Raw genomic sequence first — 25,308 nt, 5'->3', positions numbered from 1 at the left:
AACCAATGTACTGGAGTCAGGTAACTTGCCCAGGGCTCCACGGCTGGCGAGGGGAACTGCCAGATCCAAACGGAAGCCAGAGCCTGAGCCCATATCCCTACCCCCATATCACTTCTCCCCAGAACTCAGGGGCCCCCGTGGTCCCTCGTGCTACAGGGGTGTGATTACAGACCTCAACCTGGCTCCCTGTGACTGAGTTCCTTCCTAGGACCACGCCACCCTCGCCCCCAGTGACTGGGGAAGTGAGACCTATGTACGGGCTATTAGTTCCACTTATAAAATCCCCTTCTCTCCTTGGGAACATTACAGCAGATGTTTGAATCGATGATCCATTGACTTAATCTTGGCTCACTCTCCAGACACAGTGGGGCTGTGGTCTTTGTAACTGCTGACCTCCTTTGACGCAGACACACTGGGCCATGGTTCACCTCTGTTCCCGATCGTGCTTTCCGGCACCCCCTTCCCCGGAGTTTCCCCGTCTCTTAGCAGTCAATCTGATTTGATTAGGAAGAGGCTTCCTCTGCAAGCATCACTTCGAGACACTATCTAAACTCTCATATTCAGGTTTCCAGTCTTGGCCCTCTCCGGAGAAACCAGAGAACCAGGATAATAGAGCTGAGCCCCCAGGGAAGAAAGAGAAAGGAAAACGTCCCCACGATTCCCCCGACACCCCCTCATCACTCGCCCCCGCTCTTGCTAAGATGTCTTACACTTTCATTCCCGCCGTGCCAGACAGCAAACTTCCTGCTCTCTAAGGATTTTGTGAGTCAATGCCACCGGCCTCTTTTCCATCCCTGAAAGGGGACCCTGATTTTCACAGCCTGGTGATGTATTTATGTTCCTTTGAAGCCTGATTGCGGGCTTGTGTTTTTCAAGATAAAAGTATTTAATTTCCTTGGAATTCACCGACTACCTTTTTGTGTGGCAATTGTTCTGCAAAGCCTTCGGTAATCCAATCCCCTTGAATTGGGATGCTGGCCTCTGTGAGTGGCTAGCGATATTTCTTTTTATAGGAGTTGAGTGAGAAAATAAATAAAATAAGTGTTTTTGAAAAGACAAGGCAGAAGAAAATGAAACAGCTTGGAATGAAGCCTGCTTCTTTTTGTAATTCTCCCGTCTTCCACATGATCTCCCATTGCATTTTTCAGCTGTCTCGTGCAGGTAGCTGGTCACTGAGCTACAGGCAGGGAAAGAAACGGGGAGATGAAGCCAAGGGGTAATGTGGTTTCTCACCAGAGCCAAGTAAGACCTGGCAAAAAAGACTCAGACAGTGGCATCATCCCAATGTTAGGATTCTTCTCTGGAATTTGGCAGTGATACCGGAGCTGTACTACTGGGTTAGAAGTGGAGTAGCAGCAGATCCTTTTCTTTGAAATGTCTCACATTTTAATAGGATAATAAAGTAGAAAAGGATTATGTGAGGCCCTGCACATTGTGTGGTACGTTGCAATTGATGTCACTCTCAGTTTCAGAGACCTCTGAGAACAGGACCGCCCTCGCAGCTGCCTTCCCCTCCATCCCTCTCTGTCTGCTCCATCTCCTCCTCCTTTCTTTAGGCACATGTGCAAGCCAACTGATCCCAACCGCGAAAACAAAGATCCCCTGGAAGCTGCTTTGGAAAGCAGATGAAAAGGACTGCCCTTTGTTCAATTTGAGACACAAGAAAAAACATGGTCCTGCGGCTCCATTCCTGGCCACCATAAAAGACTTAAAGGAAGAGATCTCTCAGGCCATACTGGTCCCTGATCTTCTGCCACAGGAGCGGGGAGGGAGTGGGGGTGTGTCTCTTGAGCAGTGAGTTTCATTCCGGAAGTTTGATGGCTAATTTGTCACAGGGAGACCAAGCGGTGGCTCTGCTCCTTCCGGGCTAGTGCTTCTGGCCTGGCTTGCGGGAGGTCACGTGGACTTTCATTCAGCCAGGAAGCCTTTTAGTCTCTGAGTAATGTCTGTTTGGGTTTCAGCCATGGCAGAAACGGGGCCACTGCATTAAACTGGCACTAGCTGCTGCGGCTGTGCTGGAAGCCGAAGCCCTGGTTCTTACGGTGATTTGCAAAGTATCTCCCAGACAGCCCCCTCTTGGACATCACCACTTTTTTTTTTTTTTTTTTTCTTTTTTTGCGGTACGCGGGCCTCTCACTGTTGCGGCCTCTCCCGTTGCGGAGCACAGGCTCCGGACGCGCAGGCTCGGCGGGCATGGCTCCCGGGCCCAGCCGCTCCGCGGCATGTGGGATCCTCCCGGACCGGGGCACGAACCCGTGTCCCCTGCATCGGCAGGCGGACTCTCAACCACTGCGCCACCGGGGAAGCTCTTCACCACTTATTAATACAGCTCCCCCTCTTGCTCCCAAGGACGACAGCATGGAGGCAAGTTAACATCGGCCAGTTGGTAGAACCCTAGCATTTTCCGAAGCACGGGGGACCTGGGCAGTGACTTCCAGTGTTTATCTTTCCTCTTCGACTGCTCAGTTCTTCTCCGTGCCAGGGGACATTCGGTCGCCCAGGAGACCGGAAAGAAACCTGCTGCTCAGTCCTTTCCATCTTCCCTGGGAGCCTGCTTTCCCTTTGTCTCCTCTCCATCCACCCTGAGCTCTGCTGTCAGACCAGTCTTCCTAAAATTCTGTGGAATGGGGAAGAATATCCCAAGCCAACCACTCAGCAAAAACAACAACTTAAGTTTCCTATAAAGGTACCTAACACCTACCCCAAACTCCCGTTTCTACCTGATTGCCAAAAATGTAGCGATTTCTTTATGTTTAAATTTCAGATTTACATTCAGTTAAATACGGTGTTTTCTCTGTTCCCCCTTCACTCCTGGACATATTTCAGGTCTGGGGTTGGGAAGGAGATTATGTGTCATGGGGGTGGGGTTAGATGTCCCGTCCTAATGCAAGATTCCTCTTAGATTTCCAATAGCCCTGTCTGGGGCCCCAGAAAATGCAGGTCTGTCCCTGGGACCTCTCTGCCCTGGGTCCCCATGTGCCATCTCTCACGCACCCACTCCACCGTAGCATGACATACATTTATGGGGCATGCCAAAATCCAGAAGTAAGCAAAAATCTCTTTACCTCTTGGTATCCCCCACAAACCTAGGAGTTCTCTCTGGCACTCTCCCCCTCCCAGCAGGGCACAAGGCTCCTTCTCGGGGACCTTCCACATTCTAACATATCCTTTCCTGGTTTGCATCTTTTGATCTGGTTTGCAGACTGGGTGGCCTGGCTCTTTGAACTTCTGGTGTTCGCTTTATGCAAAGCTTCCTTCAGGTACTGGCCTTCTGTATTCCAAAACAGTGATACTTTTTTTAGCAAATCAAAAACCATGACTTCTAAGATCATTGTCTCTGCTGAGTTGGACCAACTTCTTTTGGAGCTTAAAGCCAATAACTGGACTCCGTTCTTCCCGAGGCAATGACTGTGCCCTGGGATCATGAATGCCACTAACACAGCTCAGAATTCCATCCACAGCACCTGCTTTCCTGAGGCCACATCTCACTCCAGAACCTTTGAGGTCTTCCACCACTGTCTCCAACCCGGTCCACTGTGCTGTTCGTGTGCCAAGGCATATGCAAAGCTCTGGGGTGTTTATGGGGCATCTTCCTGGGACACTGATTTTACTTAAGAGTCTAGGAGTGAAAAGCAATTTTCTATTACATAAACATGCGCCTATTACGTTGTCAGATGCAAAATTCACAGGTGTTTTCAGGACAAAACAGAAGAGGAAATTCCAGACATGCTGGGCTGCTTTAGACTCTGTCCCCAGATCCCCAAACATGCGTACTCAGGGTCCTCTGCTATTAATTCTTTCCCTGGGAAAGGTTGGGACATACTGGTTTGCTGTCCACGGGCCTTCACCTGGCTTTCAAAGCCCTCTTCACTCCGACCTCATCCTACTTATCCAAACCAATTTCTGAGTGTGACAATTCTGCTCCACAACCTTCCTAAAGCTGTGACTCCTAATGAATGCATCATGGCCCAGGCCCACTATCTCTGTAAACCTCCCCTGACTAATGTGCAGAATTCATCACTTTGTTCTCTGGGCTTCATAACACTTTCTGTCCAGCTCTGTGAAAGCATTCCTCCAGGGCAACCATTATAGTGCTAATCTGTGCCTCTCTTTAACGCTACACCTCTTGAGGGCAGGGCCATGTCTCATTGTTTTTCATGCTCTCAGAGCCCAGCACAGTGCCTGATACACAGTGGTCTACACTGCTCGCTGGATGCAGTGAGGGCTCCGTGAACACTTTCCATGTAACACTGGGGTGTCAGGGCTCCTGTCTGGGGGAACAAAGACTTAAGAAGTAGGACCAGTCTGGACGTCCTTGAGATGATTGCCCGTTCATTCATTCATTCATTCGTTACTTGTTCATCCTTTCATCACATACGGATGAAATGTCAGATGATATGCTGGTCACTGGGATTGGAAAATAAATAAGACACAGACCCTGCACTTGAGATTTTCATAGCCCATGGGGGACAACTATCAACAGACAAACTAATGTCCTAAGTGTTCATCTTAGAAAAGCTATGTAGCCTTGAGGAACGTGGAGTGGATGGGCGTACTTGTCGCTCTGGATACTATTCAGGCCTCGATTTCTTCTTTAGGCCTAGAGTTTAGAATAAAATCAGTTCTCATTTCCTTTGCACCAGTGCTTTGCTGAGTGTTTAACATGGTTTATCTCATTCAGTCTTCACAATAGCCCGGGGAGGTGGCATTATTATTTCTAGTTCTATTCTCCAGAGGAGGAAACGGAGGCTTAAAGATGCTTCACAGTGTATATAACAAGGCCATCTATGGAGTGGAGTCCATTTGACCCAGTGCCTGTGATCTTGAACCCTGTCTACACTGCCTCAGGGGAGAGAACCAACCTAGCGGCTGTCAGCAGAACAAATAGGTGTGCAGGAGGGAAATGTTTGAGCCCCATTCTTAGAGTGGGGTGTGGGGGACCCCACTGGACTTCGGGTGAAATCTCTAATGGGAGAGAGAGACAGTCTAAACTGAGGTCCCCGAGTGAACACTGTAAGGTCCCCGCTCCTGTGTCGTCATCCCCACCCTTGTCAACCTGCTGCCCTCCAACTGTTTCTCTACAGATTAGCAGTGAACATAAACGCAAAGAAGTAAGGGCACAAAGGGGAAGGGCCTGTGGCCGGGCTCAGGAGTCAAGGATGAAAGGGGAAACTGGAGAGTTGGGATCAACTCAGTAGTGAGTCTCGAGGGGAAACAGGCTCAAAGAGATCAAATAGGATCAGGTTTACAAAAGAAAGGAAAGCCAGGAAACCCACATCTAGTGGTAAGGAAAAGAGGCGGGAGGCCTGGAGCAGCCAGAGCTGGCAGCCGGGGGCGGTGGGGAGCCTGTGGGTTCCCTGCACCCCTCTGAGCCCTTGCGCTCGCCCACCCCCTGTTTTGCTCCAGCCTCCCGTCTACAGCATCCCCGCATCCCCGCATATGTTCAGTCAGCTGTTCAGAGGCAGGAACAACTCGAAGGAGTAGAGAGCTCTGAGCGTGAAGGCTACTCGGGAAAGCATCGTAGCACAGTTTCATTTGCCACCTTAGCGTGGCCCCAGAGGACAGTAATTGGTGGCTTTTGACAGCTACCAGTCAGTGGCTTTAATCACACAACCCACAGACTTTTACTGGGTCCCTACTATGTACCAGGCTCTGTAGGGGAGGCCAGGGACACAGAAGCAGGTGAGACGGGTCCACATCTAAGGTGCCATCATCTGGGCGGAGGAAACCAAGAGTCGTAACGTAGTGTATCGAGGGCTCCATCCAAAATCACGCAAGGCACCCGACCCACTGTGGGGACGGGCAGCTGGAGGGTGACCAGGGGCTTCTAGGGCAACAGAAACCTGGACGTTTCTCCTGTTTCACTCTGGGTCCCAGGTCCACCTCTCCGTTTCTATTGCGTTGGCCAAAATGTCACTTCAGGCTTTTCCGTAAGATGTTATGGAACAACCCAGACGAACTTTTTGGCCAACCCTAACTTTTAAATGACTCCAGATCAAAAGCCACTACTGTTTCCCTCCATCTCCTTGGTAAGATGGCGCTCCTTCCCACCACTCTGAAGTTCATTGTTCCCACAGAAAAACATGGACATATATTAACTTACCAATAACCTCACTTGACTTTGACTATTCTGGGCCCAGTCAGATTTGGACTGCTTTCAGTCCGTGAGTCCTTTTCTGGGGACGGGGCGGTGGAGGCACATGCTGCTACCCACACCTTCCAGGGTACGAACTGTCTAGGCAGCCCAGATCTCCCCACGGGAATCTTTCTTTTTCCACCCACAGCACCTGCGGTCCACACTCACAGCCCTGCCCACCGCACCGATCTCTGCCTCGGCATCCTCCCTCAAGGTGCTTCTGGCCTGCAATGTCCCGCTCCCCGCGTCCTTTCCTATACCGGTCCTGGACATCTTCAACATCTAGTGCATTCTTTCAAATCCACGAAAGTTTCCTGATACTTTTCTCTGTACCTCCCCCATTTCTTTGTTTCTCCGAACAAACAGAGTCAGTCTCCTCCACCTTTGACCTTTGGGGAGTGGAGAGCCAAGAATGGTGTGGCCTCCCACCGTTCCTGCAAAGGAAGGGGCAGCATTTCCTCCAAATGACAAAGGGCTTGTCCCTGTAGGTCCACATTCCTGGGCCCTCTCCTCAAAGGATCAAGAGGCACACGGAGACCCTTAGAAACACAGAGTCATTCCCCTACTGCCTCATCCTGGATAATCACTCACTCTGAGCGCAGAGGGAAGCTCATAGCATCATTCATTTAACTCCCCAGCTGCCTCCCCAGGGGTGAGTGTGTAGAGGTAAATTTGCTGCGTATTTTAGCGAGGCTGCAGTAGATTACTGGGGTGACCGTATGATTTATTGCCCAAGCGCCAGGACACTTTGAAAATGCAAGGGTGTTCTAAAAATAACTAACAGGCGTTCATGGATCTACCACAGGTATAACCCGAGTCTATCCTGGGCAAAAGCCAGGATATATGTTCCCCCTACAGAAAATGCCGGGTGTTCAGGGACCCTCGACACCCTTCAACGACACGTCAGTCAGTGACTGCTTTCTATCCAGCCGTATTTATCATGCATTCAATAAAATATTCTTGTGCCAGGCCCTGTGGACAGCCCTGCAAGGAAGACAAACCCTGCCCTCGTGGAACTTACGTTCTAGTCGAAGAGGCAGAAAGTAAACAAATGAATAGAAACTATACGATCAGGTAGTGATAAGCTCTGAAAAGCAGAGCCCAAGGGAAGGGGAGAGATGTGTGGCGTGGGGAGGGAAGGCCTCTCTGAGGGACCTTCTGTGCAGACCCCGAGGTGGGAGGCTTGGGGAACAGGAAGAAAAGGGGGAAACAGATCAGGAAGGCTCGGGAGGCCATAGAAATCTCGGATTTCATTCTGAGCGAGATGGGAAGCCATTGGAAGGTTTGCGCAGGCCAAGGCTGCAACCTTATGTGCGTCTTAGAAAGAATCACCCTGGCTTCTGGTGGAGAGAACAGTGCAGAGGTGCCAGCATGGGAAAAGGGGGCCAGGCTGTTGTAATCGTATGACTGTGGGTGCTGGTGGCCTGGGCCATGGTGGAAGAGGTGGCGCTGGTGCAGAAGTGGCTGAACTCGGGAAACAGGGCAGGGGTGGCGTCTCTAGGACTCGGGAGCGGGCGGGAGTGAATACCATACAGTAAGCCCAAGACCCTGGGACAGGATGAGCCCAGCCAGTCCCAGCCCGGCCTTCGGCTCCTTTCAAGGCTTGTTCTCAACCTGGCATTACCTGGAATTTGGACGCCAGAGACGAGCAGCTCTGGTCCTCCAGGCAGGACGGGAGGCCCTGGCCACCCTTACCTTTGGCTCTGTGATCTTCCTCCTTGGGGCACTTGCCCCCTTCCCACCACTTGCGCTTCAGAATTTCCAGACGGTTGTTCTCCTGCAACTGGAGAATGGCCAGGTCAAACTCGTCCCGGAAGACGGAGCCTGTGGGTCACAGGAGAGCCCAGAACACAGGACATGAGTGCCCCCGTCTGCATCTCTGTGCTCCCTTCCCGGTAAACCTCCCTGCCACCCTGCCCACGTAACATAGGAGGGGAGGGACAGGGGTCCCCGCAGGAGCACGGCTCTCTACTTGCTCAGGCTGAGGACTCTCTACGCCATGCAGGGCACCAGGCGTTTCAACTTTCCTTCTCTCCACGCTGACTGGCACGCCCAGCCCACGGCCAAGACCCCAGCGTGGGTCAAGTGATAGCCTTCCGGGCAGCTGTGCCGTCCACCTCCCCATCCAGGCGCCAACACTTTCTACCTGGGTGAACCCGCCTCCCCACCAGCACGCGGGAAGCTGGTTGCAAAGCTCCCCGTCCGCCTGCCCCCGGGAGGCCAAGAAGGGAAATCTTCTGTGACACAAACCTTGCAATCAGTTGTCTATTTTCTACTTGATTGAAATTAGTTTCTCTGCCATTTGTAAGTCTCACTACATTACACCTGACAATTGTTGACCCGGAGCGGCCACCAATGAGAAAAGGGCCACCCAGAGCGAGGTGGAAGCTTCCTCTCCTCCATCAATGGGAAGAATCGGTCTGGCGCACCCCCTTTCCCCCACAGCTGCCTGCTGGGTGCCCCAGAACCCCTGGCCCCGTCCACTACTCTGTTTACATCGCTCCTCCCTCCCTCCCTCCTAGGACAGAAGGCTCTGTTGAGTGCAATTCTTTTTTAATGTTTCGTATGGAGTATGGTCAAGGAGCTTTGGTTCTGGAATGTAGGTTTAATCACAAAAACAGGCTTAAATGAAACCGTGGAAAGCTCGATGCCCCAGCACAGGCTGAGGCCTGAAATTATTAAGAAAAATCATTACGAAAACGCTGCCAGGAGGCTGGAAATGAACTAAGCTGCCCAGTTTTCTTGTTCAAGCTCTGTAAAGGCCTGATGTGGAGAGACGCCCCAGGGAAAAGGGCTTTGATGCAGGATACAGGCAAAAGCTGGAACAAATAGATTCCTGCTCTCAAACTTCCATGCACACAGGAATCCCTGGGGGACCTTGTTGACTCGCAGACTGTAATTCAGTGGGTCTGGCGGTGGGGGCTGAGATTTTGCATTGCTCACAAGTTCCAAGGCGGTGCCCTGCCGCTGGGCCATGGGCTGCACTTTGGCAGGTAAGGAACTAGATCAGCTCCCAGATCTCTCAGCACTCTAACAGCCCATGACTCCATAGATAGAAGCTTCCCTACTACAGATACAACTACCTTGGGCCTTCAAACCCCAAGCCTGCAGCGCTGAACGTGATCTGGGTGGACGTCGACAGCACCTCATATATTATATAGCAGGTACTTAACACACGTTTCAAGTTAATTGGTACTGGAACTAACAGGTGGTGTTAGGTGGTGAGACTAATGACTATTCCAGGTTTAGAGACAAGTATCCAGCCAACAAGGCATTTCAAGCAGTTTTCAAGGCATCTTCAACCCAATCTCAATAGCACACCAAGGGCCCCATGAAAGGATTATTCTGCTTACTCCATGTTTGCCTACTTAGCTCCTAACCTACCCGACTAATTTTCCATCTCATTCCTTGTTCTGTTTCTCGTCATCTTCCTGGGTCTAACCGCACTGCTTATTCCATAGTTACACCCTTACTTTCCACTTAAGAAGGACACACATGCTTGTCTTTCCTGGACCTAAATTCTGTCCCATCAAGCGACTATGCAATGCTCTTCCCAGCCTGATCTAAGAACCTGGGCTAACCCATAGCTCACCTTCCCCATCTATCCTGTCCTGTCGAGCTGGTGGACCCGTCTGGCAACACGGTCTGCGAGGTGAAAAATGCTGGATTTGGAGATAGGCCCCCTAGGCTCAAGCTCAGCTTTTCTCTCCACTTATTCTGTGACCTTGGACAAGTAACTTATCAGCTCTGAATCTCAGTTCTCTCCTCTAGAACGGGAAGAACCACATCTCCCACAGGTGGGATAAGACTAAGATAACACATATGGAAACAGCATCACCTCAGACACAGAACCAGTGCATTTCCCTCCCCTTTTCCTTGGTTACTGATGAGAATTTCTAGAGTCAGTCTGCTTTATGTCACCTCTATAGGTTTGTGCCATGAAAACTTTTGAAGCACTTGACAGTTCAGTTAAATTTATTAAATTGCTGGAGTATTATCAAGGTGCACCTTAGGTTCATTTTGCGGTTCCCTCCACCATCTTGAAACACAGTGTCAACCAGTAAATTTCTCAAAGGGGCCCATAATCTGTATTATTAATGAAATCAATGAAATATGATGCTAAGTGGAGGGTATGCAGGTGCCCTGAGTGAGGCTTCCAGTTTACAGAACTACTAGGGTCAGAAATTACAGAGTTCAAGGGTGAACCATATTATTGCCTATATTCATTGGCTTGGTTTCTGATCAGTCTTGAAGAAGTCATCTGCTTTTATCAACTAACAGAGGGGACATTGGAAAATGTGGGGAGGGCACTAATGTTCCCCCTAACAGGCTAAGTGTCATGAAACACTGTGGTGAGGCCAGATTACTCAGTTTAACCTTTGTAACAACCCTCTGAGGTACACATTAGAAACCTGATTTTACAAATGCGATAATTGAGACTCTGAGAGGTTAAATAACCTATCCAAGGTCCCACAGCCAGGAAGCAGGGTGCATTCCCAGATCTGCCTGACTCTATCCCATGTCCTTCACATGACACAGGTATAAGTGAGGCCTATAATTTACAGAGCTCTGAGTTAGGTACCGATCAAGAGAAGGGGTGTGACACTACTATATATACAATAGATAACCAACAAGGACCTACTGTTATAGCACAGGGGACTCTACTCAATGTTTTGTAATATTGTAAGGGAGGGAGGGAAAAGAATCTGAAAAAGAATAGATATATGTCTGAAACACTTTCCTGAAACTAACTTACACCTGAAACTAACACAACATTGTAAATCAGCTACACTTCAAAAAACAAAAAGAGAGAGAAGTGGTGTGTAAGGTACCAACAAAGATGCACATCCTGTGTATCCATTTCCCCACATGAGACGATTTCCTCCATTCCTGCTTCTTCCCCGGCTGCTTGGTTTCAGGACAACCTCGTAGGAGGTCAGACTTGGACAAGGACAGCCCTATACAGTGTGGCTCTCCATGGTGTGTGTGGGAAGGGTACCTGTCTGAAGCACTGGGGGACATTTCCAGACCTCCTCCACAGTCACAAACGCGCTCCCCCTCACCTTCTGATAGAGGAACCATCAGCAGGGGAAGGCCTAAAGCGGGGATATTCTTTACAAGGCACAGCTGGGATACCTTTCTGGAAGCCAAGCATCTCTACCTTCCTATAACAAACCGATGGCGCAGTCAGCAAGGTGAACACCAGAGCTTTCCTACCCACTCTCAGCTCCCTACTCTGACCCAGAGCAGATGGGCCAGTGAGATCCACAGATGATCTGAAAGCCACCTCCTCCGATCACATCAGTCCCCTTTCGTAGTAAACCTGTCACCGGGGACCCTAACAGTAAAATTAATTCACGTGAGGGCTACCATCTCTTCCATCTCCTTTCCACTGCTAGTAGAGATGTCAGACATCAGAGAAATGGCCAAAGGGGCAGGACTCGATGCTTTCACTGCCCAGGGCCTGGGTTCAATCCCTGGTTGGGGAACTCAGATCTCACAAGCTAGCTGTGTGGTGTGGCAAAAAAAAAAAAAAAAAGAATACACCAAGGGCATCCATGTGCCCTTTAATAATTAATCTATTAATAACTAATCAACTAGCCCTTCCATAATTAAGGACTGGGTACTAATCCCTGATGACTTGGAAGGATGTGGATTCGCTTTTTAAAAAAACCTTAAGAACGCCCATCTCAAGTCACCATGAACCTGGTTCTAGAAACTGGGGCTGTTGACTTCAAGGCTGCATTCGAAGGTTTGAGCTACCCTGAGCCTGCCTGGGCGGAGCTACCCGAAGAGGCTGTTCCTCTCCCGCATACCGACTGGCATGCCAATCCCATAGCCCTTGGTGTCCAGCAGGCCCCCAATCTGAGTGAGGTTGCAGTTTCGCTGCCGATAGTACTCATTCATGGTGGATTCCAGAAGGAAGGCGTAGTTGGAATTCAACACCCTGGCGATTCCCTCCTCCGTGCTCTTCACGAACACACTCGGCTGCTTGGAGTACATGTAATTCCACATGCGCTGGTAGGTCTGATAGCGGGAATTCTGGGAAAAGAACGCAAGGAAGCAGGTTGAGGAAAGAGAAAGGAGATGGTGGCCTGGAAAGGGAGGGCATCCAAGTGGTCCCTAAACTTCTGGCCCTTTTGCTACCCAGTCCCCTCCTTATATTCAAGAACCTGTTCCCTTTCATCTGACAGCTGCCACTGCTTAATGGCAGGAGGAGAGGGTCGTGCCTTTTACAAAGACCAAGAAGGAACAGGGTCTGAAGATGTGTAAACTCTGCCTACTGCTTCGATCATCGGTTCTGCTTCATCCACCCATCTTCCATTGCCAACCTCCATGTTCTGACCAAAGTGAGAATGGAAATTCTGGCTGTGTCCTCTACTGTCCTTCAGCGCAGAGGCAGCAAACTCAGGTTCATTCTGGACTTTTAAGGACATCATCTGAAGGAGCAGCGCCAGCTCTTCTCTATCGACCCTAAACTAATCCGTCAATCACATATCCAATGTTGGCTTCTAGTTTACAAATAATAACAAGACTGAGAGAATTCTGGGGGTCTAGCCAAACCCTGTGTTTGCATGATGCCTTCACGGGTCCCTGTGTCAGTACCTCTGAGACTTGTATGGGGAACAGAAAACTGAAGGCCTCTGACTTGTTTAGTGTGATAATGAACTTCTTGGGTCACAGGCTGGTTAGACACTCACTGACTCCAGGGGAATCTGCTTCCCTAGAGAGCCTGAAGCAAATGCAAACTACTCCTATGTCTGGCCCGGCTCTGCCAGCCTCGGTAGCCTGCCAGCTAACACACCATTGTGGCAGGGCCGGCTCCTGAGCCTTGCAAGGGAACCTCGGAGAAGCCAAAACGGTCCTGATCTGAGTTCTATCTAGTCTGGGGTCAATGAAATCAGCTCGGCTCAATCTAAAGTTCCTTACACGTTAGTCATTTGTGTATTACTCCAATCTTGCTTTGTCTAAGCAGCACTTATAAAATTTAGCCTACTTAAAAAATTTAAATGCATACGTTAGCCTCATCTTATGCAGAAATATAAATAAAAGTACAGGTTAGAGTCACTGCATTTTTTTTTCTAATACTCATTACAATAACTATGAAACCACTGCAATTAAAAAATAGTTCTAGGGCTTCCCTGGTGGCGCAGTGGTTGAGAGTCCGCCTGCCGATGCAGGGGACACGGGTTTGTGCCCCGGTCCGGGAAGATCCCACGTGCCGTGGAGCGGCTGGGCCCGTGAGCCATGGCCGCTGAGCCTGTGCGTCCGGAGCCTGTGCTCCGCAACGGGACAGGCCACAGCAGCGAGAGGCCCGCGTACCGCAAAAATAAATAAATTAAAAAAAAATAGTTCTACCGCTAAAATCATCTCAAGGAGCACTAACCATTCATGTATAACACTTTGGGACAAGGCTGGTATTAACCCAAGTGCTTTGGGGACCTGGTTCCACGGGTATTTTGGGGAGCAGGGGAAAAATGAGCCCCATGAGAACCTCCAATCTAGGTGTTCAGAAGGGATGATGGGATGAGGGAAGATGTTTTTATCTCCAGTGGACAAACATCTCAACTTTATTCTGCCCGACTCCTGACGCCGGTGAGCAACCATATAACCATATGGGTTTACTTGGAAGAAGGTCATGCTGGAGCCTCCGTGAATCGTGCCATACTCAATGGCGGTCTGGTCAGCGAGGTCATCCACCGACTCGATGGGCACATCCATGCGCTGCACGGTCAGGAAGGCGGCCAGGTTGGCCGTGTAGGACGAAATGATGATCAGCGTGAAGGCCCACCTATGCAGGAAAAGACCAAGAAGAGTCACCATTGCCGGGGCACCCCAGGAGTCTTAAACCCCATCCCCAGTCCTGCTGCGACACGGGAGAGACCAGGTGGCCCTCCTCTGAGGGGCTTAGTGGGGGAAGAGAAAGGAGGCAGCGCATTTGATGTCAACAGAAATGGACGGCTTGGGAGGGTGGCCTAGAAGAAGATAGTTCTCTTTCTTTTCTTTTTCTTTTCTCTCTTTTATTTCTTAAACGAGGTGATTATTGGGTTTCTACTCAAAAGAAGTGTGTCCGTGAACACGAGACAGCTTGAGAGACGGTGAGCAATGAGCTAGTGAATGAGCTAAGGGTGCCAGTCCTGGAGGCTCTGTTGAGCTAGAGCTGGGATGCCTCTCCCAGCCCCGTCATGATGCAGCCGACTCGCCATGTGCTGAGCACCTACTGTGAGCCACACCCCCCATCTCCTGTACTCCCTACAACTCAGGGAGGTGAAACTCTTATCCTGATTTTACAGGAGAGAAAACCGAGGCTCAGAGAAGCAAAGTCACGTGGCCAAGTAACAGAGATTTGTATTCTATAACCAGTTCTACAAATTGTAACAGCAGAAACTCTTCAAGATGAACTGGTGAAAAGTACCTTCGGACTGCTGAGAAGTTGGAATTAGAAAATGCTTTTACAACGGTCGTGCTATTTCAAAATGGAAGGTTGTTTTATTGGGCAGATCGGACTTATTTAAAATTAGAATAGTTTTGCAACTCAGGCAGCATACACGCTAAAGTCATTAAAACCAGTTTGCTCACTTAAGTAGGTTAAACAAGACTTCTACCATCTGGTCAGCAGTATGGATCTGCTTCCTAATCCATTTGTTTATAGGGGTTCAAAGATATATGTAAGCACAACTGAGGTTGGATAATCGCCAGATTCTGAATCAGTGGAGTCTGAATTAATGAGGCTTCACTCATTATGAAGACGTTGCCAACCAAGGCATAGCGTTTGCCAGGGGCTGCAGCAGCCGGCAGCTTCCAGGTGGATTTTCAAGAGCAGGAAGTCCCATTGTCCCCTTTGCCACGTGTCCAAGAATTCCTTCAGGAGTGAAGGAACAGGGGCATCCATCAACTTGATGGGCACATCCACACGTGCCAGATCACCAGTAAAGGATCTGGTTTTAGTTCTGGCTTTGTCCAATTCCACCTATGAGACCTTGGGGAAAAGCCACACACTTCCTCTGAGCTCGTTTGCTTGTCTAATAAATGGGGGATAATAATGCCTGGTCCACCTGTCTTTGGAGTGTTGTGAGATCAGGTGAGATAATATGTCATTAGTGACTAATAATCTGTAAAGGATGAGATGAGTGTGAGATACAGAGACACGTAGAGATGCAATGAAAATCATTTGTCCACCTTCCCTGCTTGTGACCTGTAAGGGCCAGGAGTCCCTCCATCTGCAAAACCTGCTCTCCTTGCTCCTGCCTGGGATCTTACACTCTCTTGGAAGTTGTTTCTCATGAGCTTCCCCCAGAGGAGCCTGGGGTGGTGCTGGTGAGTGGTCCCCAGGTGGAGGCATGCATTTGGAAGCTGCTCTGCCACACTGTCGTGGGCTAATGAGCCCTGGGTGTGGACATGACCTCAGAGCTGGCTGGGGAGCTTCCCCCAGCCCCATGGCTACACTCTGGCATCTGTTCCGCCCTGGGCAGCCATGTGGCTGTTTTGTGCCACTGGTCACAAAGGACGGGTCAGAGAGAGTAAGTAGCTCATTGCAAGCCCGTCACCTTTGCTGACAAGGCAAATCATTCCCACTCTCCCTCCAGAGGGGCCAGTGGAGACTTGCTCCTGGGTGAAAGGAGCATTATCATTGTGAAGCTGGCATTCTTGCTAGCAACATGGCATTTTCCGTCGCCTGCTCTGGGTGAGGGTGCCACGGTAGGCCACGATGGCCCAGTTCTCTGACCTCCCACTCCCCAGGGAGCCAACCTCACTGAGGTCCTGATTTTATAACCAAGAACTCCAAGAGGCAGAGGGGCGCACCAACACCTCTGGGTCGGGCTGGGAAGGGCCGAGCCTCCCTTCCACAGACGCTCTGGAGCAGGGTAACCGAGCCACCTGGGGCCAGCTATTTAAAGCACTGCTGAGCCAGTAGGCTGAGCTGACAGCCTGCAGGACAGGTGGTTCCCCTCAGCACCAAGGCAGACTTTCTCTGGAGGAGGGAATTCCTGGGGGGTGGGAGCTGACAGGTGAAGGAAGCAGGCAATGGAGCCCTACGTGCAGCACATGGGAACAAGCACCTCTGGAAGGAAAAGCCCAAGTAGAAAGGGATCGGAATCTGCAGCTGACTTCTCATCTATGGGTTTCTGCCCAGATTTCCTGGATTTTGAGGGAGCTCTGTGACTGTGCCTGACAAGACCATCCTTTCCTCCAGGGAACATGAGACCCAGCTCCCCAAAGTGATCTGCTCAGTGACTCCTGGACACAACCTGATAATGGGTGAGCACCTTGCCCCAGTGCTTTAAGTCCTACTGTATCAGTCCCAGCTGTATTTCCACCTGCCGACCAGCCCCAGTCCAGTGGCTCCTAGGTAACTGTCCAGATCCCGCACTGTCCCCAGGACCCATGCCCCTTTCCCTTTCCTCTGGCTTACACGGGCTGAGAAGGAGAGGAGCGAATGAAGGTTGTAAGTCCTATAAGCTGTGACACCAAACCTGACAGTGGGTTTTTAAGTGAGGATGGGAAACTTGCCTTTCAACACTGCATCGGTATTTCATTTCCCCCCATAATGGCCTAATAGCAATGATTAGTCCAAACATTTATGTAGCACTTCCAAATTTTCAGAGAACTTTCCCACACGTCGAATCATTCCACCATGTTCCTTTTTGCCCTGCCAAGAGGAGAAGGGAGCTCCAGGAAGAAGCTGGCTGACTGCCCATGCGGACCGTGATGGCAACTTGCTCCCTGAGGTCCTGTCCAACTCCGAGCTACTAACAGCTTGCGTTTTCCCACACCTGCTAAGGTGGACAGGTCTGGCAGTCCCCCAGAGCCAGGTGCAGAGGGGCAAAGCTCCAGAAAGCTGCTGGAGGGGGTGTGGGCTTGGATTTCTCCTGCATGGACTTCCTTCTACGTGCTTACATTTGCATAAATCTGCATATGCCTTCACAGGCCCTGCCTCTCAACCTCTGGTCATTTGCAGGTCAGGAAGTTGTAACTGCTTTGCTGTGGGCCTTCAAGGCATTTTCTCACTCGGTCTGCTTTCCTGCCTTGGCTCCCCTCTGCATCTAGACCTCCAAGGGCAGAGAACAGAGAAGGAGAAAAGATGGCACAAAGCGCACCCACCCACTGCCCCCAAACCCTCTGAGCTGGCAGAGGCTGTCCTAGGGCAGAGCTGAGGTTCCTGCCTACCGGAAGCTGGATCAGGGCTTATCGGAGGACCCAGGATCTTACCAGACGCCACTGACACAGCGGGTGGATAAGGCGCGAGGGGCGATGGTGGAGCCCTGCTGCATGAAGCCCCCGACCGGAAACCAGAGGCTGTTGCCGAGGGAGTACTGATTCACAAGGAGGTTGCATCGGCCCTGGGCACACGGGTGGGGTGTGTACCACTCGTAGGGCGTCAACCTGTGAGAGAAAGGGACACATACCAGTGCTGCGGACGGTGGGCGTGAAGGAAGGGGTGCTGAGGGTGTGAGGGCGCTCCCTTGCCTGGCCTCATCCCGAAACCTTGGTAGCTGGCCTGTGGCTTTGGCCAAGCCCCTCCCCTCTATGGCACTTGGGTTTTCCCACTGAAAACTGAGAAAGTTGGACTATGTTGGCAGTTTTGGAACTGTTTTTCTTTAATCAAAGAAACATTTTAATTTTTTCAGAATAAATCAAGTCACAGAATAGACGGCTGGGAATTGCTTGTTCCGCCTCCTTCAGTTCCCCGAAGTGACCAAAGAGAGACCCTACAGCCCCCACAGAGGCATGGTTTGAAAGCCGTCGGCCTCGAGTAGTAATTCTCAAACTTCAACTGACATCAGAATCACCAAGAAGGCTTGGGAGAACACATGTTGTGTCAAACGCGTCTGATTCGGTACATCGGGTTGAGGCATAAGAATCTGCAAGTTCCTAGGTCATGTGGATTCCACTGGTCCAGGGACCACACTCTGTGAACCGCTGGCCCAGACGGTCCCTCAAGCTCAGGCCCCGGCTCTCAACCCCGTCTGTGTTGCAGACTCACCTGGGAGCTTTTGAAATAATGCCACCACCTGGATTCCACACCTGGAGGTTCTGATTTAATCTGTCCAGGTAAGGCCAGGACATCAGCATTTTAGGGCTCCCCAGGTGAGCACGATGGGTACACAGGGTTGAGAAGGGCGGCGCCCCCTCCCGCGGTCCCTCGCAGCCTCCCGCTGGCCTCTCTCTGCCAGCGGTGCGTCTGATGCCCTTTCTCCCTGCCCACCAGACACATGCTCTCCCTCTTCCGCCCCAGCCTGTCTCCCACACAAAGCCTTCCAGCTCTGATGTGAGAGACGCGTCTGGGCGTGTGCTGAGCAGGGCAGGTCCGCCTCTTCGCAGGGTGTTACCGTCACCCCCGGCCTTCCCTTCAGCCTAGTGTGCGTGTGCCGTGCCGCAGGGCTGGCCCGCATTTCCATCGCGGCCGCCTGTTCCCGAATACGAGGCCAATGGGCCGTCGCTGGCCCCTGCCCCGAGCCGTGCTCCTTCTCTTGGTGGCCTGCGGGGCTGGCTTGTACCCGTGGTGCCTCACCTCGGTGGTTCCCAAGCCTACGGGCCATTGGAAGTGAGCTTCAAAAGTACAGATTTCCAGGCCTCATCCCTAGAGATGTGGAGACGATCAGACATAGAAATTCAAGTTTTTTAGAGCTCCCTGTGTGACTCTGGTATCAGCCGGCTTGGGAACGGCTGCCTGAGAGTTGTGGTTTTCGAATATCTTTTCACCTCTAAAATCTTACCCAGAAGTACGATACATACGAGAAAAGTGGAGCTGGTGTGAATGCAGACGGGTTGAGGTCCCAGAGCTCTGGCTGCCCAGCCCCTTCACACCGCCCCTCCACGTCTCTGTAAACTCCCAGGAGCCTCCACGCTCGGGGAACCCTGTCTGAAAGCCACTACCTTGGGCCAGATTACCCTACGCTCAGATATTACATATACAGGATATTATATATATATATGTATATATAGGATGTATGATCAGACCTTTTGTACAGTTTCTTCTTGGTTAATCTTTTTGTTAATTCTGGATCCTAGGGGGCAGTGTGTGCATGTGTGGTGTGTGTTTGTGTGTGTGTGTGTGTTTGTGTGTATGTGTAGGGTAGACAAGAGGGGCTGTTTAAGCCCCCAGGGCTGATTGAAAAGCTTCAGGCTGTGGCAGGCGTGGTGAAGCAGCTGTGTGTGTGTGTGTGTGTGTGTGTGTGTGTGTGTGTGTGTGTGTCTGGTAACCAAGCCCTAAGACCATTTGCAGGCCCCTGAGGTCGCCTGAGAGCCATGGCTTACTACGCACAGGGTCTCAATCAAAGGAGGCAAGAGCAAACTGCAGGGCAGCGGAGACAGGACGCAGGCAGACGGTTTCCTTTGAGCAGCCGCAGGCAGTGCGGCCAAGTGCAGAGGGGAAGTGTCAGGACGGCTCCTGTGCCTCGCCAGTCGACACTGATGACAGATAGTTGACAGTGGCAATGCCTACAGGCCCAAGGGGGGCGGGCACCCAAATGGCACAAGCAACAGCAGCCTTTGAAGACGACCAGGTTGTAAACAAGGCCTTTCCCTGTTTGGTTGGATCTCATGGGCCAGGGAGGACTTCCTGAACTTGGCTTTGATCTCCACTGGAAGAGGCACCGACTGAGTGATTCAATGCCTCTCGGGCAGGCTGGGAACTGTCCCGGGGTTTGGAACCCCGCAGTTCCTTGGGGCTCTATCTTCTAACCGGAGGGAGCACAGTCTCTCCTCAAGCACTGAATAGACATGCTCTTGGGGAAGACCCCACCCCGTAGAGGTGGAATGTTCACTACAGAATCATCGGTGCCTGCTTCTGTGGCCCCGAGGCAAAGGAGACCGCTGGACCAGAGCCACTGTCAGCCCTTTAGAAGCTCCTCCAGGGTGGAGAGTTGAGCACTGGGTGGGAATCGGGGATCTGAGTGAATGACCCTGAGCCACAAGAGCTTGTTCTGCTTCTGGATAATCAGTTGGCTCTCCTGAAGCCCAGGCTGGTCCAACTGAGCCTCAGACAGAAACAACCCTCTCTGTGCATCTTCCTGGGACGCTCCTCGGCTACTTCCGTGGGCCCAGGGACAGTCTCTGGTTTCCGGGGGGCAGGGGCGGGGGCACTGGTTCTCCCCAGCCCCTGGTCTGGACCATTTGTCTCAACTCAGCAGTACTTGCCAATGCTTCTCTCTGTCCTGCCCTTCTGCTGTCAGCCACCCTCCACAGTTCCCATTCAACGAGGCAGCTGTGTTTTCACAGACACACTCGGGCTGGGGAAGGGCCAGGCCCTCTGCAGAGGAGGGCCTGTGCCACCGAGGCCTCCAGTCCCCCACTCCAGATTTGCAGGCTCTGCTTCTTGTCATTCAGCACTTTGTAGCAGATCCTGGCAAGGACGGATGCCAGGGCTGCCAAAAGCTCGGTACTTAATCAGAGTGATCTTCTTGCTACCTTCCTCCCCTCCTCTCCCTCCCAAAGCTCCTACACAAGCAGGCGGGCTGGAGACTGGGGAACGAGAGGGGTAAGAGGCAGGGGCACAGAAGCAAATTTGGACAAGCACACCTGTCTTCTTTGCGCATAGTAGGGGATGTGGGCCAAGAGGGATGGATGGGCAGTGCCAGGCCAACAGCTGGGCACAGTGGTCCAGGTCCTGGGTCCCTCTCCCGTCCCCCTGGTTTGGCACCAAGGGCTTCTCAACCCACCCTTCTCCGGCTCCCCACCCCCTCCCATGCAGTTCCCAGAGGTGGACGCGAGGTGGCGGTGTGAGGACAGGGAAGGGGAGAGGAGAGTACCGAGCCACTAGGAAGAGGACACAGCTGACGGCCAGATAGGCTAGAAGCATGAAGAGCCAGACGCCAGGAGAAAAAGGGTCCAGGAAGGAGAAATAGCCGGGTCTGCGGCCCTGGAAATGGAAATAAAAACAAGATTCACCGTCTACATTCAGTCAGCATGGACCTTGGGAAGGGCAGGGCAGGGCAGAGGGGATGGTGACCTGGCTCTGGCCCCAGATTGCACTGCCTTGGGTTATGGGTGATTGGTTTAAATGACACAGGGCTGAAGGGGTAGAGGGGGCTGCTCTGAAACACTTACCCAGCCCTGATCTCAGCAGATGAAACAAAAGAACAGCTGGGGGGGCCTCGTTACTTCCTAGGATGAAGGAGGCTCTGTGCTGGGGAAGCAGAACAGCCCTCAGTGCCCCTTCTGTGCTGTCCCCACATCCTCCAGGGGCAGTGTGTTTGGGCTCTGAAGCACTTTGGAGCTGTTGATGTCTGCGGTGGTGGATGGAACGCTAGTCCTCCACCCAGACACTCACCTCTTTCTCGTGAGGATGCGAATAGGACAGGCATCCTTGGTTTTTTTGTTTGCAGGGTGGTTTCACGCACAGTGAGACCTTCTCAAACCGGTGCTGTGAGGCCCAGATTCTTATTTTCATTGTATTAGGGAAGAAATCAAAGCCCAGGGCACTCAAGAGATGTGTCCAAGGTTATACGGCTAATCAGTGGGAGAGCTGGGGCTCCAACGCACGCTTCCTGACACAAAGCCCAGGGCTCGTACCATGATGCTGTGGGAAAACATGTTTGTCCCCAGCACAGGGACATGCTTGGCCAGAGTCATGGGAGCCCAAGGATGGAGCCAGGGACAGAGAGCTGAGGACCAAGCTCCAGGGCATTTTCTGTAGGAAAGTGAGATAGAATGAGAAGGAAGGAGCTCCAGGAGCCGCCCCCAGTCTTTAGCTGTGTGGCCTCAGGCAAGTGCATACCCCCCTTCAGCCTCCGCTGGGGCTGGACTAGATCAAAGGTGACACCCTGGTGACCTGCAGCCCACAGACACAACTTGTTTGTTTACCTGCAGTGCTTACACATTTTGATTAATTGCCAACATTAAATGATTGGGAGATTTCACATAAAAATCCAGATTTCTGGCTGAAAAAATGCGTGATTTGGCAACGCTGGGCCTAATTCTCAACCAGCTGGAGCTGAGTGGCGGCTGCCCACTCAAGACAGGGCCCCTCTCTGCAGCTCCCCGGGGCTGCCTCGGTCTGGCATCAGGCTTACTTCTTCCATTTACTCTGAAACCACTGGACCAGATGCTCCCTAAAGACCATTCTAAATTGAAAATGATATGATTTTATGATTCCAGGAATCTAGGAAGTCCATGGATAGGGCAGAAAATCAGTATTAAGCTCAGGGGTTCTACAAACATGTAAACTTTCAAGCTCAGGAGTACATGAGTCAGGGCACAGCCTACTGTCAATAACAAGGTATGTCACTTTTACACTGGGGTCCCCAGAAACACAAAGGGCAGCTGCCTATGCCAGTACTGATCTCAACCAGCTTTCTGGGCTTTCATTATCCAAGGACAGCCAGACCATGGAGCCCATGCTGAGAAGCTCTAGGTAACAATAGCTCTCCCAAGGCAGCACCTAAGGAGCGGGGGAGACGACGCTGCATTGTCCCCTTGGATTCGAATAGCTCTAGTCGTGGGTGATTTTCGACTTCTCTTCTGGTGGGTTTTCCATCCCTTCCCAGAAAGCCAGTAGGCAAATTCCCAAAGCACTTGGGAGTACAGTTTTTACACTCCCATTTGGGGACCCAGTCCGGAGGGTACAGAGTGAAAAAGTCAAAGCTTATCCTCTGCCAATGGGGCACCTGTTCTTGGGCCCTTTGTCAGCGTGACTGTGACCCCTTGGGTGGTCTGTCTGAAACTGGTTTTCTCTCCCAATAAGGCTGAGACCAGGGAACTGCCCTTTGATACCAATCGCAAGTACTCTGCCTCATGTGCGTTCATGCTTGAGCTGCACAGAACGCTCAGGTGATCGACTGGGAAAATAAAACAGCTTGAGGGACGGAGCCCAGTAAGCAAGGGGACAGGAGAGAAATGGGGAGTAGGCCATTTAAGTGTGTCTGGTCCTATCACTATGTAAACTCTCTACAGGAAGAAGGACTCAAAAGCAACAGAATGAGAGTCCCGTTAGATTCTTGTGTCCATCACGGGCTAACCATGACTTTGTCTTCATCCTGAGAGCCAGAGGCAGACAAAGGAAGACACAGAGTGAGTCCAGAGGGGGAAGAAGGCACCCAAGACGCAAATACACCTTCTGCAGCAGAAATCACTAGCATGGGCCACTCCAGGGGTGCTTCTATCCCCCAGAGCTTCTCTGGGCAAACGTACATGAATTCGACGCCTGTCGCTCATGACTATTTCACTCTGTGTCTCCCAGTTGAGAGATATCCAAGAGAAAAAAAATCTTTCATTGTAGCTTTCTGAATCTGAAACCCCATTAGATGCTCAATGTCAGAAATCTATACCTGATTGTATCACAACGAGTGAAATTGAGGAAAATGACAGCACCATTTAAAGCTGCCATATTTGGTTATAGGTGATAAGAAGTGATGCACAGCCATGGGAAAAATTCCCGGAGACTCAAGTTATAAAACATAGAACATCACACAAACAAGGATCAAGACATAAACAGAGCTCCATTGGAAACATATCAGTCACGTTGGCAAGGCAACATCTGATTCCACTTGTGATTGACTGACGCCAGCCAGAAGAGCAAGGAATGGGCAGTCATTTGAGATTTGGGTCTGGGCTCGCACAGCCTAGGCTTGGGCTGAACCCAAGCTGTTTTTATGATGCCAAAGAGAAGTATGTTACTTGTAAGGCCCTGAACGCCTACCTTTTTTTTTTTTTTTTTCTATGCAGATGCTTTTGATTGCTTCCTTCCTCAAAGACATCTGAGTACTGGTGCTTGGGGCAAATCAGGTGTCACATGCCACAGGCATTTCTTCCTAGAAATAGATTTTCCTTAACCCAAAGGATATAGGGTGGCGATGCTTTTCTTCTGAAGAACTCAAAATGCTTCACTATGTTCTCTTGATTTCCGTACCCAGTTCTCCATATTGACAGATGGAAGAACTGCGACCCACAGAGATTAAGTGCCTTGCTGAAATCATTGGTGATGGCTTCAATTTCTCTGGTGCTCATTCATCCAGCTGTGCCATAGGGATGCCATGCTCTCCTTCTTTCAAATGGCAGCTGTACCACGTCTCCCTCTCCTTTTTATCTTTGCGATTTGCTCCAATAGACTCCTTAATTAATCCCACGCCTCCTTCCCAATACCAACAGAATCCCGACCTACTCAATCTCACCCCCTTAAGGTACTCTAAACATCATTTATTTATACCCATCATCATTTATGGTGACTCTGTTGCATTTATAGGCATTTGTATTGATTTATACATGTCTCTGTTGACTACAAGTTGGGCTGGTTCCTTCTGGCGAATACAACCACTTTGAAGGTAGATAACTGGTTATATGTAGTCTATGCCCCAAATATCTATGACAGATCAAGTCCTGCAGATGGGGCGGAAAATTAGATGGCACCAAAATGAACACTGGTTCCTTGACTTTTGTACTGTGCTTCAGACTGACCACATCAGAGACAGCATCACTGATGCCACCTGATGGTGAAAGAGACTGGGCTGGTCACCAAATGATCACAATCCCTGCATGGTGAGGCCCTTTGAATGTTAGCAGTGGAGCTGTCCATGGAGCTATGGAGTGGTAGTAATCTCCCCTTGCCTGTTGAAAATTCCTCTTATCCATAAAGAAAATCTGCGAACTCACTGATACTTCATTCTCTATGTACTAGAAGAAATGACATTATAGTAAGGAAGTAATTGCTTTCCCAGAGTCTGGAGCCAAATGCATAAGGCCACCAGAGCCAGGTAATGCAGGGCAGGTAGTGAATTAAAACACAGACTCTGGAGTCAGCCTGCCCAGGATTGAATCCTAGCTGTACCACGTACAATTATGTGTCCCTGTGCAAGTTACTTAACCTCTCTGGGTCTCCATTTCCTCTTTTGTAACATGGGGGTAGTAAGAAAACCTACCTCATGGGTGGCCACAGTCGCTTTCCATAACTCCTAGAGTTTCTATGGGTTATGATACATGAATCATGAGGGTTCCCCCAGGGCTCTCCAGGGAAGCGATTAGGGTAATACCAGGCTCTCTTCTGGAAGGCTGGCGCTTAGAAGCCGGTGACTGCAATCTTTGGAACTCAGTTCTACCTCAGCCTTCCCAAAAAAGTCAAGACAGAGTGGCGCAGATGTGCAGCAGGTTCTCCTGGGTCTAGGTAAGAGCTGTGTACCCTCATCACCATTTCCTACACACAAACCAGTGATATCAACTCTCTTCCTTCCCTGAAT

At 50.9% G+C, this 25,308-nt stretch overlaps 1 protein-coding gene across 10 annotated transcripts in view; it reads right to left on the bottom strand.

Annotated features, from left to right (window-relative positions):
* Positions 1 to 25,308, bottom strand: part of GRIK4 (glutamate ionotropic receptor kainate type subunit 4) — a 421,209-nt gene that overhangs the window by 11,944 nt on the left and 383,957 nt on the right. For 8 of the 10 annotated variants that reach the window (XM_059069793.2, XM_067039156.1, XM_067039155.1 and 5 more), the window contains 5 exons: positions 20,890 to 20,999; positions 17,348 to 17,521; positions 13,763 to 13,928; positions 11,953 to 12,178; positions 7,832 to 7,960 (listed from right to left, as the gene is read on the bottom strand). In XM_059069793.2, the coding sequence (XP_058925776.1) occupies positions 7,832 to 7,960; positions 11,953 to 12,178; positions 13,763 to 13,928; positions 17,348 to 17,521; positions 20,890 to 20,999 (805 nt within the window). Of the gene's footprint in view, positions 1 to 7,831; positions 7,961 to 9,728; positions 9,782 to 11,952; positions 12,179 to 13,762; positions 13,929 to 17,347; positions 17,522 to 20,889; positions 21,000 to 25,308 lie in introns of all 10 variants that reach the window. The other 2 variants (XM_067039151.1, XR_010841462.1) reach the window with 2 other exon arrangements.

The sequence above is a fragment of the Kogia breviceps genome, chromosome 7, assembly GCF_026419965.1.
Source record: "Kogia breviceps isolate mKogBre1 chromosome 7, mKogBre1 haplotype 1, whole genome shotgun sequence".
In the NCBI taxonomy this organism is placed as follows: domain Eukaryota; kingdom Metazoa; phylum Chordata; class Mammalia; order Artiodactyla; family Physeteridae; genus Kogia; species Kogia breviceps.
Note: the sequence above shows the minus strand (reverse complement) of the source record. Positions and strands in the feature narration are given on the sequence as shown.